This window comes from Diorhabda carinulata, chromosome 8, assembly GCF_026250575.1.
Source record: "Diorhabda carinulata isolate Delta chromosome 8, icDioCari1.1, whole genome shotgun sequence".
In the NCBI taxonomy this organism is placed as follows: domain Eukaryota; kingdom Metazoa; phylum Arthropoda; class Insecta; order Coleoptera; family Chrysomelidae; genus Diorhabda; species Diorhabda carinulata.
The window spans coordinates 7,147,981-7,164,858 of NC_079467.1; the positions used below are offsets into that span (position 1 = coordinate 7,147,981).

General features: G+C 31.5%; 2 protein-coding genes and 1 long non-coding RNA gene across 5 annotated transcripts in view; 1 reads left to right on the forward strand and 2 right to left on the reverse strand.

Moving 5' to 3' along the window:
* Positions 1 to 54: 54 nt before the first annotated feature.
* On the reverse strand, positions 55 to 397 carry LOC130897500 (uncharacterized). Its single transcript, XR_009059714.1, has 2 exons — positions 280 to 397; positions 55 to 174 (listed from the first exon to the last, which is right to left on the reverse strand). It is a non-coding gene; the product is annotated as an uncharacterized LOC130897500 (long non-coding RNA).
* A 2,161-nt stretch (positions 398 to 2,558) lies between these two features.
* LOC130897502 (uncharacterized) lies at positions 2,559 to 4,595 on the forward strand. Its single transcript, XM_057806395.1, has 3 exons — positions 2,559 to 2,782; positions 2,845 to 2,934; positions 4,441 to 4,595. The coding sequence occupies exons 2-3, from the start codon at positions 2,848 to 2,850 to the stop codon at positions 4,525 to 4,527; spliced, it is 174 nt and encodes a 57-aa protein (XP_057662378.1). The 5' UTR covers positions 2,559 to 2,782; positions 2,845 to 2,847; the 3' UTR covers positions 4,528 to 4,595.
* Positions 4,596 to 7,346: 2,751 nt separating this feature from the next.
* Positions 7,347 to 16,878, reverse strand: part of LOC130897504 (E3 ubiquitin-protein ligase HERC2) — a 102,286-nt gene continuing 92,754 nt past the window's right edge. For all 3 annotated transcript variants that reach the window (XM_057806397.1, XM_057806398.1, XM_057806396.1), the window contains exons 47-53: positions 15,861 to 16,002; positions 14,824 to 15,010; positions 14,465 to 14,716; positions 14,171 to 14,230; positions 13,147 to 13,310; positions 12,102 to 12,346; positions 7,347 to 10,201 (exon numbers count right to left, since the gene is read on the reverse strand). In XM_057806397.1, the coding sequence (XP_057662380.1) occupies positions 10,052 to 10,201; positions 12,102 to 12,346; positions 13,147 to 13,310; positions 14,171 to 14,230; positions 14,465 to 14,716; positions 14,824 to 15,010; positions 15,861 to 16,002 (1,200 nt within the window). In that variant the 3' untranslated portion in view covers positions 7,347 to 10,051. The remainder of the gene's footprint in view (positions 10,202 to 12,101; positions 12,347 to 13,146; positions 13,311 to 14,170; positions 14,231 to 14,464; positions 14,717 to 14,823; positions 15,011 to 15,860; positions 16,003 to 16,878) is intronic.

The window sequence follows — 16,878 nt, forward strand, 5'->3', positions numbered from 1 at the left end:
TTTAAACCTAAACAATTTATCACAAACGAAGCAACCATCTTTTGCTACAAATGGTTATTTTCATAATTTAGACATTTATTTTTTTGGTCGCTCACAAGGGCCGCACGTTCCTGGTTCACTGAAGTAGCAATACAAAGCAATTCCTCCTATTATTACAGCTGTTGCTGCTAGAGCCTAAAAATTAAGCAACTTTAAAGAATAAATACCTACACTATAGGTAAATGTCAAGCTTTTTCCAATTTTCTTTTTAATTTAAAATGTATTATTTGATCTTCTAACCTTTTTCAAGACCCCAAATTTTGGTTTCTGACACGATCCGGACATTTTGCAAGAATTTTAACAGCATCAAAAATTCAATTTATTAAGTCAAATAAACATGTATGACATTTTATAAACAAGATTCAGTCAAATAACAAAGGAAGCAAAAACTGTATAAATTGTATACTATCCAATATCCAATCAAAATTCTATTTTTTAATGTCTATCTTAGTTTATGAAAAAGCTCAAAATTTTATTTCTTATTTTGAAATTTGTTTCTTGTGTTCATACTAAATTATCAGTGGTATTTATTCAAACTGAAATGTTACAAAAAAACTTGGACAACTGGACTTAATAATAGAGATGGCAACAGAGCAATTTGCCATTGTACCAAAATTCAACATATGAAAAAATAGCAAATCATCTTCAACTGCAAACATTCCTCAAATCAAATTTGCTTTGTGCCAAATATTTTCGTCGCTTAACTATTCAGAAAGCATCCATTGGAGGCACCGTAGATCCGACGACGACACATTAAGAACTAGCAATGTCACTATGAATAATCTAATCTAAAAGTTTATAAACGAATTTCATCCAATTTTGACGATTTCCTGTTTTAAAATAAAAAAAAGTTTATTATTGTGCTTATAGAGAGGAAAAAAAGAAGGTGCGCTAAATTAAAAAACTTAAAATTATTAAAAAGTATTTTTTTGGTAGTACAAATAAAACTGAAGCTAATCATGAGGGACTTTTCTATAAAATCAATCATTATTCTGCCAGGGTAGAAAGGATCATATCAATCAAGCTTATCCAAGGTTGAAACAATTTTTTAACTGAAGTTCAGAGCCCCAGATGGATCTGCCAGCATAAGTAAATATCAAGCTAGCATTGACACAAGACTGATGAATCATTATCAATGGATTGTGCTCACAGACCTAATAATACAAGAAACCAAATTGTTAACTTTTCTAGAGTGAGCCATCATTGATCCTTTCAATCACATCACTCGTTAAGTCTTGTGACTAACTAAGAAAAACACTTTTTTTGCCAAAAATCGATTTTATTCATCAATGTAATCTCCTTCAAGAGCAATACAATCATACCAACTGTTCTCTATTTTTTCGATGCCGTACTTGTAGAAGGATTTGTATTTTGTCACAAAATAGGCTTCCGTTTCAGCAATTGCTTCTTCATTTGAGCTGAATTTCTTATCGTCTAGCATTTTTTAAGATCAGCGAATAGCCAGTAGTCACTGGGGCCATATCTGTTCAATTTAAGCATGTGAATCGATGCATTTGTCTTGGTGAAATAGTGATTTTTTCTTCGACATATGAGGCCAAATTTTTTGCATTAAAACGATCCAACAACTTTATGTAGTATTCGCTATTGATTGTCTCTTCCTTTTTGGAGGTAGTCGATGAACAATATTCCATGCGCATCCCAAAATACTGGAGCCATAACCTTTCCCTTTGGACGCGTCGGACATGGTTCATCGACTGCAGTCCACTCAGTTAATGAACGTTTTGATTCCGGAGCGACGTGATGGACCCATGTTTCATCCATTGTCACATATCGACGCAAAAAATCTGATTTATCATGTGTGAACAGGACTAAACACTGCTCTGAATAATCAACTCGTTGTTATTTTTGATCGACTGTGAGTAAACGCGACACCTACTTTGGAAAAAGCTTACTCATGGTCAAATGTTCATGCATGCATGAGCTACAACCAATTTGTGGACATTTTCTTGAGTAACCACGTCAATTGGACGACCAGAACATTCACCATCATCGTGTCTGTATAACCACGTTTAAATTCAGCAAACCAATAACAAATTAACACTCGAAATTCTTTTGAATCCGTTTTGAAAATAATAAAAGTAGCTTCACTTAAATGTCTGTCACTTTTTCTGACTAATCTAAATGTCGTCAAATTTCACGCATAGTCTTTTGAAAGCTGGCACTTCATGAACGTCATATGGATTTGACAATGGCAGCGTCATCTTTGTGTCAGTCACACGACTTATTGAGTAATGATATATGCTATAAGAACTGTTGCCACAGTGTAGCCAAATTTACAAACAATATAGTTCTCAAAATTTCATCTTTTGTGTTATTGTATCTTGAAAATATACCAAAAAACACATAAATTTGAAAGTTGACTAGTTCTGAGATAACAGTATGAACTACATTCATATGATTTAAATTCCGCGCCATTAATAAATTTTAAATTTGCCAGTATTTTATGGATATGATCCGTCACTGAACGGGATTCGGATTACTTGCCGCACACTCAGAACATGATAAGAATAACTTGATATGATTTCCTTAAGCCCTTCAAGTAAATAAATCGCAAAACATTGGAATATTCTATGCTATCAATATAAGTATCAATTTTCAGAAAAAAATTCTTCTTTTTTATCTGATATCACATGCTTGAAAATTGATTCGTATCACTAGCCATCAGTGATACTTCGAACTAGAATAGTAGTCTTTTGATTTTGGATTCAACTTGAAAGGCAGAGTAAGTTATTTTTTCAATATCGCAATAATTGAATAATATAAAGTTTATTTGAATAATTATAGATAATGGCTGGAGCCGAAAATGTCGATGCTTCAAAGCTAACTGGGATAAGCAAAATTTTCAATGGACAAACTATGCGAGGAAGGGCAAATGTAAGTAATGATTATTGGTTATGTAATTTGTAAATGCAATTTCAATGTATTATTATATTATATTAACATTAAATATGCAGTTGTAATTGAAGAAAGGTTAATAGGAATACATGTAACAACTTTTTTTGGTTAAAATTAATTTGGAAAATAATTGAAATAACCTAGATATAACTTTCAGAAATAAACTTATACGAGCTCTACAGACATTTTATTGGCTCAACATTTTCTTTTCTATAGTTGTATCTTTATATTTCCATATTTGAAACTGATATTTTTAGCGAATATCTCTAATGCTGCATTTAAATTTTATGTTGAACTAGCCTTAGTGTTCATTGAACTGTAATTTTCATACGATACCAATTATTGTTTATAAAAATAAGTTTATTATCTTACTTTGTGTTTGTGCCGTCGGAAACACCTGAAATCAGTTACAATTTACCTTCAGGTGGGATGTTAGATTGAATTTCTAACCACAATAAAAATTTCAATATATTAACGTGTTGTACCAGTAAGAAATCATAAGGAATTCTGTTATTTCATAATTTTGCCCACATATTTGTTAGTTTAACTATAACAAGTTTAGTTTGAGAGTTTCATCTAAACATACTTCTCATAGTCACTTTTCTCTATATAATTTTTTGTACAAAGACTACAGTAATTTATTTACCAAAGAAGAAAATAATTAAATCATGATAATCTGAACTAACTGATTTTGAGGCAAATAATAAACTGGTAGATCCCATAGTTTTAGCGTGTAAAACAAAAAAATGTTCACCAATATTCTATGCAGATACATACATATCATTAATTGATATTATTCATTAAAAATAAATCACGGATGTCGCAAGCACATTATACAAATATTTTAATCAAGTTTTAAACTAGCTATTTGTTAATTTTTATTGATTTACATTTAACATTATTATGTATCTATGGATGTAACTCCACTAAATATTTTTTTGTAATGTTGATCAATTTTATCAAAATACAAATTTCAAAGGCAGTTTATTGAATAATTATACCAGAGGCAGTTTATAATCCATGTCCAAGTACACCTACTCTATAATCAATAAACATCACTATTGGTCACCCTCCTGAAACCTTTCATGGGAAGAGGGTCGACCTTTTCTAATTGTCTGCCAACATGATAATAGTACCTAATTGCCATTTCGAAAGGCATCATATTATCCGCCTTTTTCTTGGTATTATTGCTGATATTTTCTCCTTTTATTTTAATACACTATGATTTTGAATTAATTTTAATTGATTGGGCAAAACTTCCAGAACATTATGTAGCTTATTTTCTGCAATATGAAAAAATTTGGTTATAGTATTGCTAACTCATGTATTCTTTCATAATAAAGAACAAACTTGGTGGCATATTATTGCAGGACACACAAATATGTATGTACCAAATTGTCGTTCTAATTGATTTTCCTCTTTTCAATCAAATAGTAACTATGATAGAGATTTGAATAATTTTAAATATTTTTATTTTTGTTTCAGGTGGCTTTAGCTACTTATGTCAGTGTTGGACTTATTATTAGTTACTTCACTCTAAAACCAAAAAAACCGAAACAACCAAAATCCTAATAAATCAATAGTTTAAGTAGCATTTGTTTGTTATTTTTAAGTATCAATCAATAAATTTTAAAACCAAATGAAGTTTGAACAATACATTTGAATTCATTTCCTAGATATATGAGAAACCTCTGGTTTTGATAATTACATTGAAGCTCTGGCTGTTTATATTAAAATATACAGGGTGTTGGGGACTTGATGCAAAAAATGCAGAAGTGAGTAGATGATGTGAAAGTAATGCTGTGACATAGAAAAATTTTCTCATATGACCCTTCGTTTCTGAGTTGGAAGTTGCGAAATCAGAACTTATGCTTAAGTATATTCTCTAAATTATAAATGCAAACATTATAAATTTTTAATAGATGATTACATATGTCCATGTAGTGTGTTTGACAGAATAAATAACTCTGCACTACTATCTGAAGGGCGAGGGGGTCAATTATTCAATTATTAGATTTATTATCAAACTACATAATTGGTAATAAATGTATGTAGTTATAAGATTCCTGATCTTTTAATACATGACTCATAGCATTTTCCTAATTATTGCTTGTTAAGCGGGCTCCACACATATACATCTCGCACGGTGGGAACAGCATTTTTGGTGCCAGTATCACATAGGTTGGCCTTCGAGCTGCAAGCTAGTAGCAAGAAAAATGCAAGTCACAAAGTCACTTTTTAAAAAGATACTTCATTCAGCAAAACGACACTATTAACAATTAAAATTACAGTGTACATTATTATTGATCAGTCTTATATACAATAAAATAAATGAAACTATGAACTAAAAAATATGTAATATGTAAAAATATTTGTTGAATTGTGGATCAGCAACTTTTGTTTGTTATGATGGCTTGAAGTTCAATACCATGTGTGACCCAGAGGTAGCAAACTGTAACTTCTCCATTCCCCAGAGAAGTTTTGTAAGGGGCGAACACAACTGATCTCCTGTTAAACTGTCAGAAGATGGTCGACGGCGGAGCATCGTACATGTAGATATCGTTGAGCAATTTAACACAGTCAATGGAACTTTCTGGAGTTTTTAAAATATTGTTACGAACGCGTATCCGCCCTGGAGCCGGTCCTGTCTAGATGTATTGGAATTCTAAAATTCCACAAAGGCGCATATGGGGCCTTTGACATAGTTTCAATAAACCGCAGAATCCCTTTGATGCTTGTTTTATATAAGTTTTTTATTATAGCAGGCAGTTTATTCACGTTGTTTCTTTCAAATAATTTCTAGGGAGGTCTATTTACTTATTTGTTTTGTTCCTTTATTTTCTAGAAGTTTTGAGAATTCTTTTGGGATGTATCTCAGGGATTTGTGAAGCTCAGTTTAGTTATTTTATAATATTCATAGTGAACAGACCGAAATAGAAAGTAATCCAGAATTTAAATAAATTATTTAAGTTAGTTAAGTAATAGTGATAAGTGAATTATATTAAAGTGAGACAGTGTTCATTAATTTACCCCATAAATAGAAATCGTATAAATAAAGAAGAAAAACATTGGAATATTTATAAAATATTAATTATATTTATTAGAAATTGATTTTTCATTTTTTTAAACTGTCAAATAAGGTCAATTGATACATCTGCCTTTTATTTATTTAAATTATTCACATAAATAATTTCAATATTTTAATATCCACTTCAATTGTGGAGGAGTGTATATTAATATCTGTTTTTCGTTTTTACTCGTTAAGTGAATTCACGTTTACATGCATTCTTACATTTTGGTGCAAATTTTAATGTCTGTGGTTATGATAATTTTAATCCAGCAGCCGTAAAAAAAATTCTACAATTTATTTAAAAATAAAAATTTAAATAATAAATAACTACTTAGTACTTTCAAGATGTTACAAAAAATGAAATAGTGGTGATAACATTGTTGACAATAGAAAAACTGCAGTTGAAAAATTGGATACTTGATATCCTCAAAAGGTTAATTTTGGATTTAAAAAACGAATTTAATTTGAAAAAAATTGAAAAGTAACAATATAAACTGTAACTTAAGCTCTTCATCAGATACTCTTTCCTCCTACGAGGCTTGTCAATAAAATAAGGTTTCCAACGGATATTCACAATAAAAACATTTTTATTGGCATTGAATGACACGTGTTTGGAAAGCTTAGACTTTCCTCTATTTTTGGACATAATCGCCTTTTAGATTTTTACATCTTCTTTATACCTAATCATAGAAGTGTGCCACCTTGCAGCAAATATAACTTAAAACCTTTTCTTTTAGTTTTTCGTCGGTTGTGAAATGCGTCCCTCCCAAATATTTCTTTATTTCAGAGAAGAGATAGTAATCATTGTGGACCAAGTCTGGCTGTAAGGGAGTATGAGACTGTATTCTATCCAAATCTGTAAATTCCTCTTTGAATTATCTGCATCATTTGCGCGCACGTTGCAAAATTATTCATTTTCCCCATACACCTCACACTATTAATTGTAATGTTAGTTGTAATGTTTTTTGCCCACAAAAAATTAATCGCAGAGCGTCATTCGCACCTGGCGTAAGAATCAAACGGAAGCTCAATCTTTTACGGCTACCAAGACAAGGATGAATATTGTAGATAGCTCACCTGGGCGGGAACAGGGAGAAAGAGAGTCAAGCTACACGTCAATCTCACCAAAACCTGCCTAACAGTAATTTTAGCGTCCGAACACAGAGGTTCTGTAGAATGAATTGTCAGCTACATCGCTGGACCTTATGCTGTTAGATTTTTTATGTGGAGTTCCTTCAAGCACCAAAGAATATTTCACTGGGTCAACTAGCACTGTATATCTTCAAACAATATTATTGGTGATGGGGAAAAAAAAATAAAATAAATTCTATAATTTTTATTAGATAACTGACTAGTACGATACATCCAGAAAATAATACAATTAAGAAAAATGCACATAAATATTTGTGTAGCGATCCAAAAAATACACTCGGATCTGTAGCAAAATTTGTGTTTGTAGCAAAATATACATAGCTTTGAAGATATAGTGAGTAAAAATGTCAATTGACAGTTATTAAATTCGAGGAATGTCAACATAATTTATTGGGAATCGATAACAATAAAAATAATTTATTTCAAGCTCTAACAAAATAATCTCTCAATATAGAAAATAATACTTTATTTTAAAACAAATAAAGCCCAGTTTTGCAAAAAAATTTCGTTCGTTTTTCTCTAAAATATATAATATTTCTAGCCAATAGAAATACTTAAGTATTTCTTTAATAACTGGTAAATATATAGAAAAACGTATAATTGTTAAATTTGCTTTCTTTTATTATAGATCAAAGCTTTGAAAGGTTTTCAGAAGACTAATATCGACAAATTTCTCAGCTTTACAGAAAAATTACCAATAATTTATTATTTCAGATGAAAAAAAATTGTTATAAACAACAACTGTTATGGAAAATTTTGTTTGTTTTCATCAAATTTCATTGAAAAAAAAAATAAAAATAAGGTAAAAAACAGACCAAAATTGTTGACCCTTGCGGGCGGGGCGCCAAGCCTGTTTATCTGTACCATCAGTACCTGCATATTAGTTTGTGATTGTGTGTCTATTTGAGTTTTTGAATTATTTTAATGTTGGTCTGAGAGGACAGGCACCACGGTACACGTTTTTGTTTTAACATCAGGCTTGTTTTATTTTTCTACGGTAAGGTTATTTCTCACAATCAATTCCATTTTCTTCTATGATGCCTTCGTTTCGACGATTTGACAACAAGAGAAGAAAGGAGACATTGTGACAAAATAGCTCCAATCAGAAGCCAATTTGACCTTTTTGTTGAAAACTGTAGAAACACATATACAGTTGGAGCAAACACAACGATTGATGAAAAGCTCGAGGCATTTAGAGGGCGAAGTGATTTCAAGCAGTATATTCCAAGTAAGCCTAATAGATAAGGAATAAAAATATTTGCCCTAGTCGATTTCTCTACATCTTATGCTTCCAATCTGGAGGTATATGTTGGAAATCAGCCTAAGGGTCCATATGAACGACCTAATAACCCACAAAATATAGTATTGAGTCTAATAGAACCTATATCTGGAACTAATAACATATGTAGAAACAATAAAAAAATAAAAGAATTTCCAGAAAAGAATATCAAATGCCTTTTATTGTTCCAAAACGTTTCGGTGATATAGGAAAATACTCCAGGAGTTTTGGAAAAGGGAGGTAACCGAAGAAGAAGCACTCTTGACGGGTCTTTCAGAGTTAAAACAAGCTGTTACTGTAACATCCAAAAATATTTGGATCTTAGCACGAATGTTTGTTATTAGCTCGAAACCTTTTTGTCATGTAGAAAAATATTCCTACAAGAAGGGAGAAACTATCCCCGTGATTTCCAGGCTATATCACTCCAAAAAGTTCCTTAGAACTTTCATATTGCTCGATTAAAAAAGTATTAGAATTTAGAAAGAAGGAGCACAAACGCATTTTATTGACCTGTAATCTTCTTTTAATTTAGGAAGATACTATAGGAGTTTTGGAAAATGGAGGTAATTGACAAAGAAGCACTCTGTTACTATCACATCCAAAAGTATTTGGATCTAAGAAAAAAGCACAAATGTCTGTTATCTGTCCGGAGCCTTTATGAGATGTAGGAAAATGTTTCTGCAAGAAGTTTCAGATAAAGGGAGAAACTATCACGGAGCCTTCTAGGCTACATCACTTCTAACGTTCCTAAGACCTTTGATACTCCTTTTGATTTAGGAAAATTTTTCTAGGTCATCCAAAAAGTTTCTTCAGAACTTTGATATTTCTGAATCCAGATAGTATTTGAATCTACTGCTCCTTTGGGAGCATCTGATAAGTGCCAGTGAAATTCAACTCCTAATTAAATTTATCTATTTAAACGAAGGAAATATAAAGAAATCTAACATCCATTCCATAAGCTCAAGCGTTAATACAATTCGGTACAGAGATTGAGTAAAAAACAGAAATTTAATGAAAATAAATCCTTTTACTGACAGTAATAATGGTTAAAGAGAATCGACAATTTTACTGATTCTGTACAATTTTATAAAATAGTAGATCCCAAATTAACACATATTTATGAAACACCAAAAATGATTGCTCAAAGAATAAAATGTTTACATACCACTAAGCCAACACTCTCTGAGTATTATCGTCTCCAGAGGCTAAAAATGGTAACGCGCGTCAGACAATGTAATGGTGAGTGTTGGTGTAGTGGTATTGCAAACATTGTGGTCAGTTTGCATATCACCAACGGTTCCAGAAATTCCAACTTAACCCCTATCAAAATCTTGTTTTTTTTTCTTGTTAACTTTTTATACAGTATATTCGGTGGTTAGTGCGCCGGTAAAAAAAACCTTTCAATGACAGCTGCGTCCTTAATTGTAACACAAAAAATTCTATCTCTAATTTCGCAAAACCAGTTGAAGATAAAAAAGGAGCAGTGCCATTTGTAAAATTGCCGAAAAAATTTTTTGATAGAGCTGCAAATTAAAACTACTCTTTTTATTAAAAATTAAAACAATAAAGTTTGGACGGGAAATTGGCTTCTTATTTCAATGACTGCTATCCATTTCCGGATCGCTTTCTGCATCTGAACTTGAACTGACAGCCAAATCACCTGTCATAGCCACTCGTGCGTATTCGTCCTTGTCAATGGATTTACAAAAGTGAATAGCATACTTTAATTTTTGATGCAAAACATGCTGTAACAAATGATTAAATAGTTAATTAATTTGGACCACATTAATCAAGATGGTTCAGAATTATGTATGTTAATTCATGAAGCTTATAGTACCAAGATCAAGAAATAATTTCTTTTGGGTGCAATACTTCTATTGTTACTGTTATATAAAATTTTATATATTTTTTCATTTAATCCTAAGCCAGATTAGATTTTTCTCTTATTCTACCAACTGGTCTCAATAGGCCCTATCATTAAGCAAAGGTAAGCTAAGGAGAGTTAATGTTATTCTCACTGGACACTATTCGGTGAACTATCTTCTGAAGAACATTGGAGAAACTTCCGGCAATTCTAGTTTTTTCTGCAAGGAACCAAAAGAAAACCCAGAATACCTCCTCCGTGAGTACAAGGCTATCCATAGACAAAAGTTACGGTACTTACATTCATCTTTTCAAAGTCAGAAGAGGTAAGCCATAATACTTTGCAAAGTCGTTGCTGCCTAACTGGTAAACAATTCGGGGTACACAATAGGTAAAAGTATCAGCGAGGAAGATTCACGGCCTTTACACCCTATCTCATCTAATCTAAGCCAGATGTTTTTTTAAAAAATTAATTTTAGTTTAATAAAAATTACAAATGTAAATCCATAAACATTATCGCTATATTATTTAATTATTCTTTCAGTAAATGGCGACTTTTTTACTAAATTTTCGATTTATTTTTTAATTTTAGTCTATTATATTGGAGTGTAGTTCAAGTTTTTTAGTACCTATGGCCGTCTGAAAAGTTTACGAAATTTCCCTTCATGTCACTTCATTAAACGTTTCGGATTATTAGTGGAAATTGGGGATAATTTTGGTTTGTATAACACATAATTTATGTTCATGTCCGGATTTAGCATTTTGACGTCTCTAGGCCCAATAATTTTTTTCGGCCTTAGTCTGGTTGAATTCACTTTTCTAAAAACCTTCCTTAAAAAAAATAAATCAGGCTTATACATTAATTTCTTGAACACCACTCCACGATGCAATTTTATCATTGCAAGTTTCTTGAGCAATTTATTTGGTTCTGGTCTTAACAAAATGCCTTCTTAAAACACTTTTAGCAATTTTATGTATTAAAGTTAAATAGCGAGCTCACGTTAGTGGAACTGAAAAAAAAAACAATTTCAGGCCCACAAATATGAAATCCGTTGATTTTGAGTTATGGCTATTTATTCTTATTTCTAGATATTTTTTTCTCTTGGTTGTGCGCTTCCTGGGAGCTTACGCCCATAGACTAGGGCCTATCGGGCGTATGTTTGCTTTTTGTTGAATATTAACAAAGGTTTGGGTACATATTCAATCTCTGGGTTGAATGGATATCAACTCTTCAGAAAAAATATTTACCACTGCTTAAACATTTTGACAAAAACCACTATTCATAAAAATGATCTACTATTGTTTAAACATTTTGACAAATGCACTAAACAGTACAAAAGTTATGATTATTTTATAGTCAATTTTCCCTAACAGTTATTAGAAAATAAGGCAAAGTTATTTAAAAGCATGACAAAATTACGTATATACGAGTTAGTATAGCGCCCTATAGCGTTGAAATGGTAAATTTTGGTAATTTCCAGCAGTTTCTCTTTTAAGACTTATTATATTTCAGCTAGACTGTATTTGGCAGAGCCTAATCAATTATTTTAATCGGAATCTACAAATTCTGCTTCTAATTATTCTCAAGATTTTTCAAGTTTCATTGCATTAATTTTAGAACTGCTAATGTTGAGCTTTGGATAATGTTTTTCTTCATTATTTTCCCCAGAGTATGTGAATGTTTTGGTTGAATGTGATATACTTTCATCTCATAAGACGAGTTAACAATCATTTTGGATCAAGATATAATCAAGAATTGTATCAGTAAAAATGTGAACTTACCTTACACGAATATCTAGGCATTTTAAGCAAAAAGAAGCAAGTGTAGCTTTCAGGTAGAAAGTTGTCAGGAGGGGTATACTTATCAAGTATCTGTATTACAAAATCTCTGCCTCTAAAATCTGCAATAGTTCTTGGTAGACGTGTTCGTCCCCAAACAAATCGTAAAAATAATGATCGTTCTTGATTGGTGAATTCTTCCATTACTTCCCAAAACCATTGTATCAGAGGAGCGCTACCGTCAATACCTGAAATCAATTACATAAAATAAAAAATTAGTCATTGTTAATATTAGGTAGTAGTATGTAATTTCGAATGGTGTTGCGGGTTGAGGACTCAAAATAAAAATGTCCAAGAATTTTTTTTTGAGTCTTCAACCCGCAACACTATTCGAAATTATAAAATATTAGTACTCTAACGAGACTAAATAGGTTATTCTTCTTCCTTCTGAAGCTATGCCTATATGATCCACAGTTATCGATTTGGAAGAATATATGATAGAGATAATCTCATTAGCTATGAAATTAACACTCTACAGGATAGGAGACGAACTTGAGAGATAGAATTTAAAAAAACGTTAAAAGTAATGAGCCTTAAATTTTATAAAATCCTCTTTAAAAAACATGTATGACCAACAATAAATTAAGATGTCGATGTCAGAGTACGTAAGGTACCAGTGGACATAAGAAAATGGTTCCTGTTTTAAAAACTACTGGATTGGAAGTATGAAATATCTAAGATTTATTAGACAATGTTGTTATTGTTGTTTTATATATATATATATATATATATATATATATATATATATATATATATATATATATGTTTTGCCCTATATATATGCCCTGTTTTTTATGTAACTTGTCCAGTAAACTTAATAAGTTTTCTGGAAATTTCGAGAAGCGATATCAGTGCTAGGTTTAGAGGAATTGGAAAGAATCTAGAATATTTGAGTCCGATCTGGAGCAATTTTAATAAAAACAGCATAATGTTGCAAAATGGACATCATTAATATTACATCTAAATAGTATGAAATTTTATTATTTACCTTTGTATGTAGCAACTGATTTTAGTAGCGTCAAAGGTATATCTGGAGATCCACATACCATTGTCTCTAATTCATACCCACTGAACAGTGACAATAATGGCACTGGTACCACCCTAGACATACCATCTCTTACAGCTTTAACTTGTTCATCAAATTCGTGTAATCTGAAAATAAAGAAAGTTGAAGTCAAATCAACTTAATGTCTAGAGTATATGATCAGATTTTATTCATTTATAAGCTCTATATACCATTAAGACAGGTTAGATTTAAGTTGGCCTTCTATTCAATCGATGATACTTTTTACTATACTGTGATTCTTTTAGTCACACTTTCCATAATAAAAACTGATTGAATCAAAATTGGTAAAATAACTTTTATTTATAATCAATTTCAGGTGTAATATCTTCGAATGGAGTGTAAAGGTTAAATTTTTTTATGTTATCTGGTTAGTTCAATTTAGAAAAGAATTATCGTAGACAGGAGATCATCTCAATATTCAGGGATTGAGAATTGAGATAGATAAAGAAGATCCGATGAATCTGTAGCCTAGGTAAGAACAATCTACAAATACTAACAGGAGACACATGACGGCGCTAGGTTTAGCAGAGAGCGCAACATGCAGATTCTGCCATGTAAATGAAATCTCTATCTGCATTCTTTCGAAGTACGAGAGACTACGGAACTCTAGATCATTACATCTTGGAGCGTGTCACGGCAACAAAACAGGAACTCAATAGATTCTTTGGGTCACGGTGTACATGAAACCTAAATCACGGTACTTTCTACAAACTTCATCCAAATTCCTCAAAATTGGAGCTGTTTCTAAAGAATGTCCGTTTGCTTTGCCGTGAATATATGGCGAAACGCAAACAGAAAAATAACGGAAAAAAATGTTAGTTATGGAGAAATCAGTGATCCAGGAAAAATTTTAAATAATTCGAGCACATGTCTTAAACTAATTGAAATATATCTAAAGGCAAGGTACTAATACTAGCTCCATATATAAGGATCTACATATACTTACCTAAAATTTAAAGCCAGTCTAACATATTCGAGTCGATTTTCGTAGGTAATCCTTTTGTATCTGAAAAAATGTATGATTGTTATGTGATTGTGGTTAAAACTGAATATACTTTTCAAAATAACCCTGGCACTGTCATTAAGTTGGAATTTTTGGAATCGTTGGTGAACTACACTGGTACTGTAAAAGTCGCCAAGACAATGTTGTAGACTGAGTATTTCAATCAGACAATAACAAATCTGCCATAATCAGGATAGGAACAATGGACAAATAATTAAAACTAAAAAAAATACTAACCTTGTACTCAAATGAACATCAGTTCCACAAGAAGATGGTGTCGAAAATGGCATTTCTAAATTTTGAAAAAGAGGTTCTTCTGGCGCCATGTCTCTAATACATAATAAGCCTGGCACATAATCCCGATCGATTTCAGTTAGATCTGCGGGCGTCAATTCTATTCCCGCTAATTGTTTCCATACGGGCTCGGCTAAATTTAAACTCAAAGGTGATCCGGTACGAATCGCTATGCCCATTAAAACTCCAAGAAATCTAAAATGTTATAATTGTTCATAATATTGAAACGGAAAGAGTGAAGAAGTTCCATTTTGCAATTGCATAATTGATTTGTAAATATATCAGTTGAGCATATGGTATACCTGAACATGTTCAAGTGCAAACATGTTTTAGCCTGTGGGCTCAAAATAAAACAGTCTCTGTTTGCTCCAGCGTCATCTCTACCGTTTGGAGTGGGAATAAGCAATGGTAGTGAACCATTTTGAAGTTCATCGCACATTTCTGCTATACTTTCACTATAACCTCCTCCACAATCATCAACACTTTCACCTAAAAAAAATTATGTAAAGTATGTTATTAAAAACATTATTTCAGTTATTACTATTTAGGTCAGCCTTAGTAGCCTGGGTAATGAGACACCAATGTTCTAAGGGCAATGAATAGGCAGACGAAATTAAAAACGTGTGGAGTATAACTCCAGGTTATGATGGACGAACTCACTGTGGAGTAAATTCTATATCACTTCAACAGTTCATCGTAAGTGTGATTCCCCGAACTTAACTTAGAAAAGTCACCAGCAAGGAACTAAATGACACATTCAGTCTCTAAGTTGAAAGACTCCATAAGAAGAAGATTGGAGTATGTAATGTAACGATAGATATGATTAGGCGGCAGTGGAATAAGTGACAAGTCACCAAAATAAAATCTATCTAACTAATCAAGTTGGCTACTAATTAAATGAGCCAAATAACAATGAATACTGTTTAAGATGAGAAAAATTGATAAAGGCTGAATGATTATGATTTTTGAAGGGATATTCACTTCGATGGTGCATACAGTGGAATTACACTCAAGTATAAACTATTTGTAAATGATACTTTACTTTTTATAAAATAAATTGAATAATCCAGTGCGTTTAAATATTTTCCGAGGTCGGGGACATTATTGAATGTATTAAGAAACAATAGATCCTTAAAAATGTTCTACTAACTTCTACCTAATTTAAAAAGTCCATGGATTAAATAATCCACACCAATCTTTGGATTAAGAATTTGAAAGCAATAAAAATGAGTGTATTGGATCAACTAGAAATTATACTATTAATAAAGTTCTCACAATGATATGATTGAATAGCATATTTAAAAGATATATATCATTCCAATATCGTCCTAATACTAACCTACAAATTCAACTTTCCAAACTCTGTGAGGTAAAGCAAGCGTTTCTGATGTAAGTAGTGGGAGTTTAGAGACCATTTGTCCAAAAACTGATTTCATGCCATCTATACCTGCTAGGCCACCTCGGGATCTTGATCGCTTAACCTTAAACAATTTATATAGGTAAGTACAAACATTCTAAAAAAATCAGTGGTTTGATTTAGTCGCAAAATTATCCAAAACAACTTCTTGTTAATTGGAGAATTATAAATCCACTTCAATAAATTGTCTAAATCATTTATAATTTAATCCACAGCTGCATTTTGAAATTAGAAATTTTCTTTATCAGTGAGTTTTAATTAGTATACACCATACCATAGAAATTTCTTTGCACAATAGAGTACTTGCATTTTTCAAAAAGTATTTATTTTGTTGTTTATTTTTTAAGTTGTTGATATGAAATATTATCAGGAAGTAAAATATTTAATTAGAAGTGAAAAAATAATATCTAAATATTTAATTGAAAATCGCAAAAATTTCAAATTTTCAACTACATGAGAAAACGATTCTCTTTGTTTTTCAGTTGTGACGTTATATGTAATAAAAACATTGAGCAATTGTCTGCTTGATAATCACGAGGTTATCGTTGCCGGTAACGTAGCGTGTGCTATTATAATACGGTTTTTATTTGAATGAATAAAACATTTTTCTATATATAGGAATAAAGTGCATAATCCTTTTAAGAGTTAAGTTCTCACATTATTACATAATACCGTTAGAAATAGCAGGTGTTTTGGACGTGGTATTTTTAAATCATACCACAAAACTCGATTTATATACCATTTTTCAGATTAATCAAGGTTTAATACTAACGCATAATTTAGAATAACTAAGAGAATAACTGTCGTATTTACTTTGTATCATATGTTCAGTGTTTATTTTATACAAAGGCCAGTTTTGCTCAAATGTCCAGTTGAGTACAATAGAGGAAGATTCCTGTGATTTTAATGAAGAGACAAATGACTCAGCCACATTTGAACA

Coding starts and splice junctions, on each gene's coding strand:
- LOC130897502 (XM_057806395.1), top strand. CDS start 2,848: ATGGCTGGAGCCGAAAATGTCGATGCTTCAAAGCTAACTGGGATAAGC. Junction 2,935..4,440: donor CTATGCGAGGAAGGGCAAAT/GTAAGTAATGAT, acceptor TTTTTGTTTCAG/GTGGCTTTAGCTACTTATGT.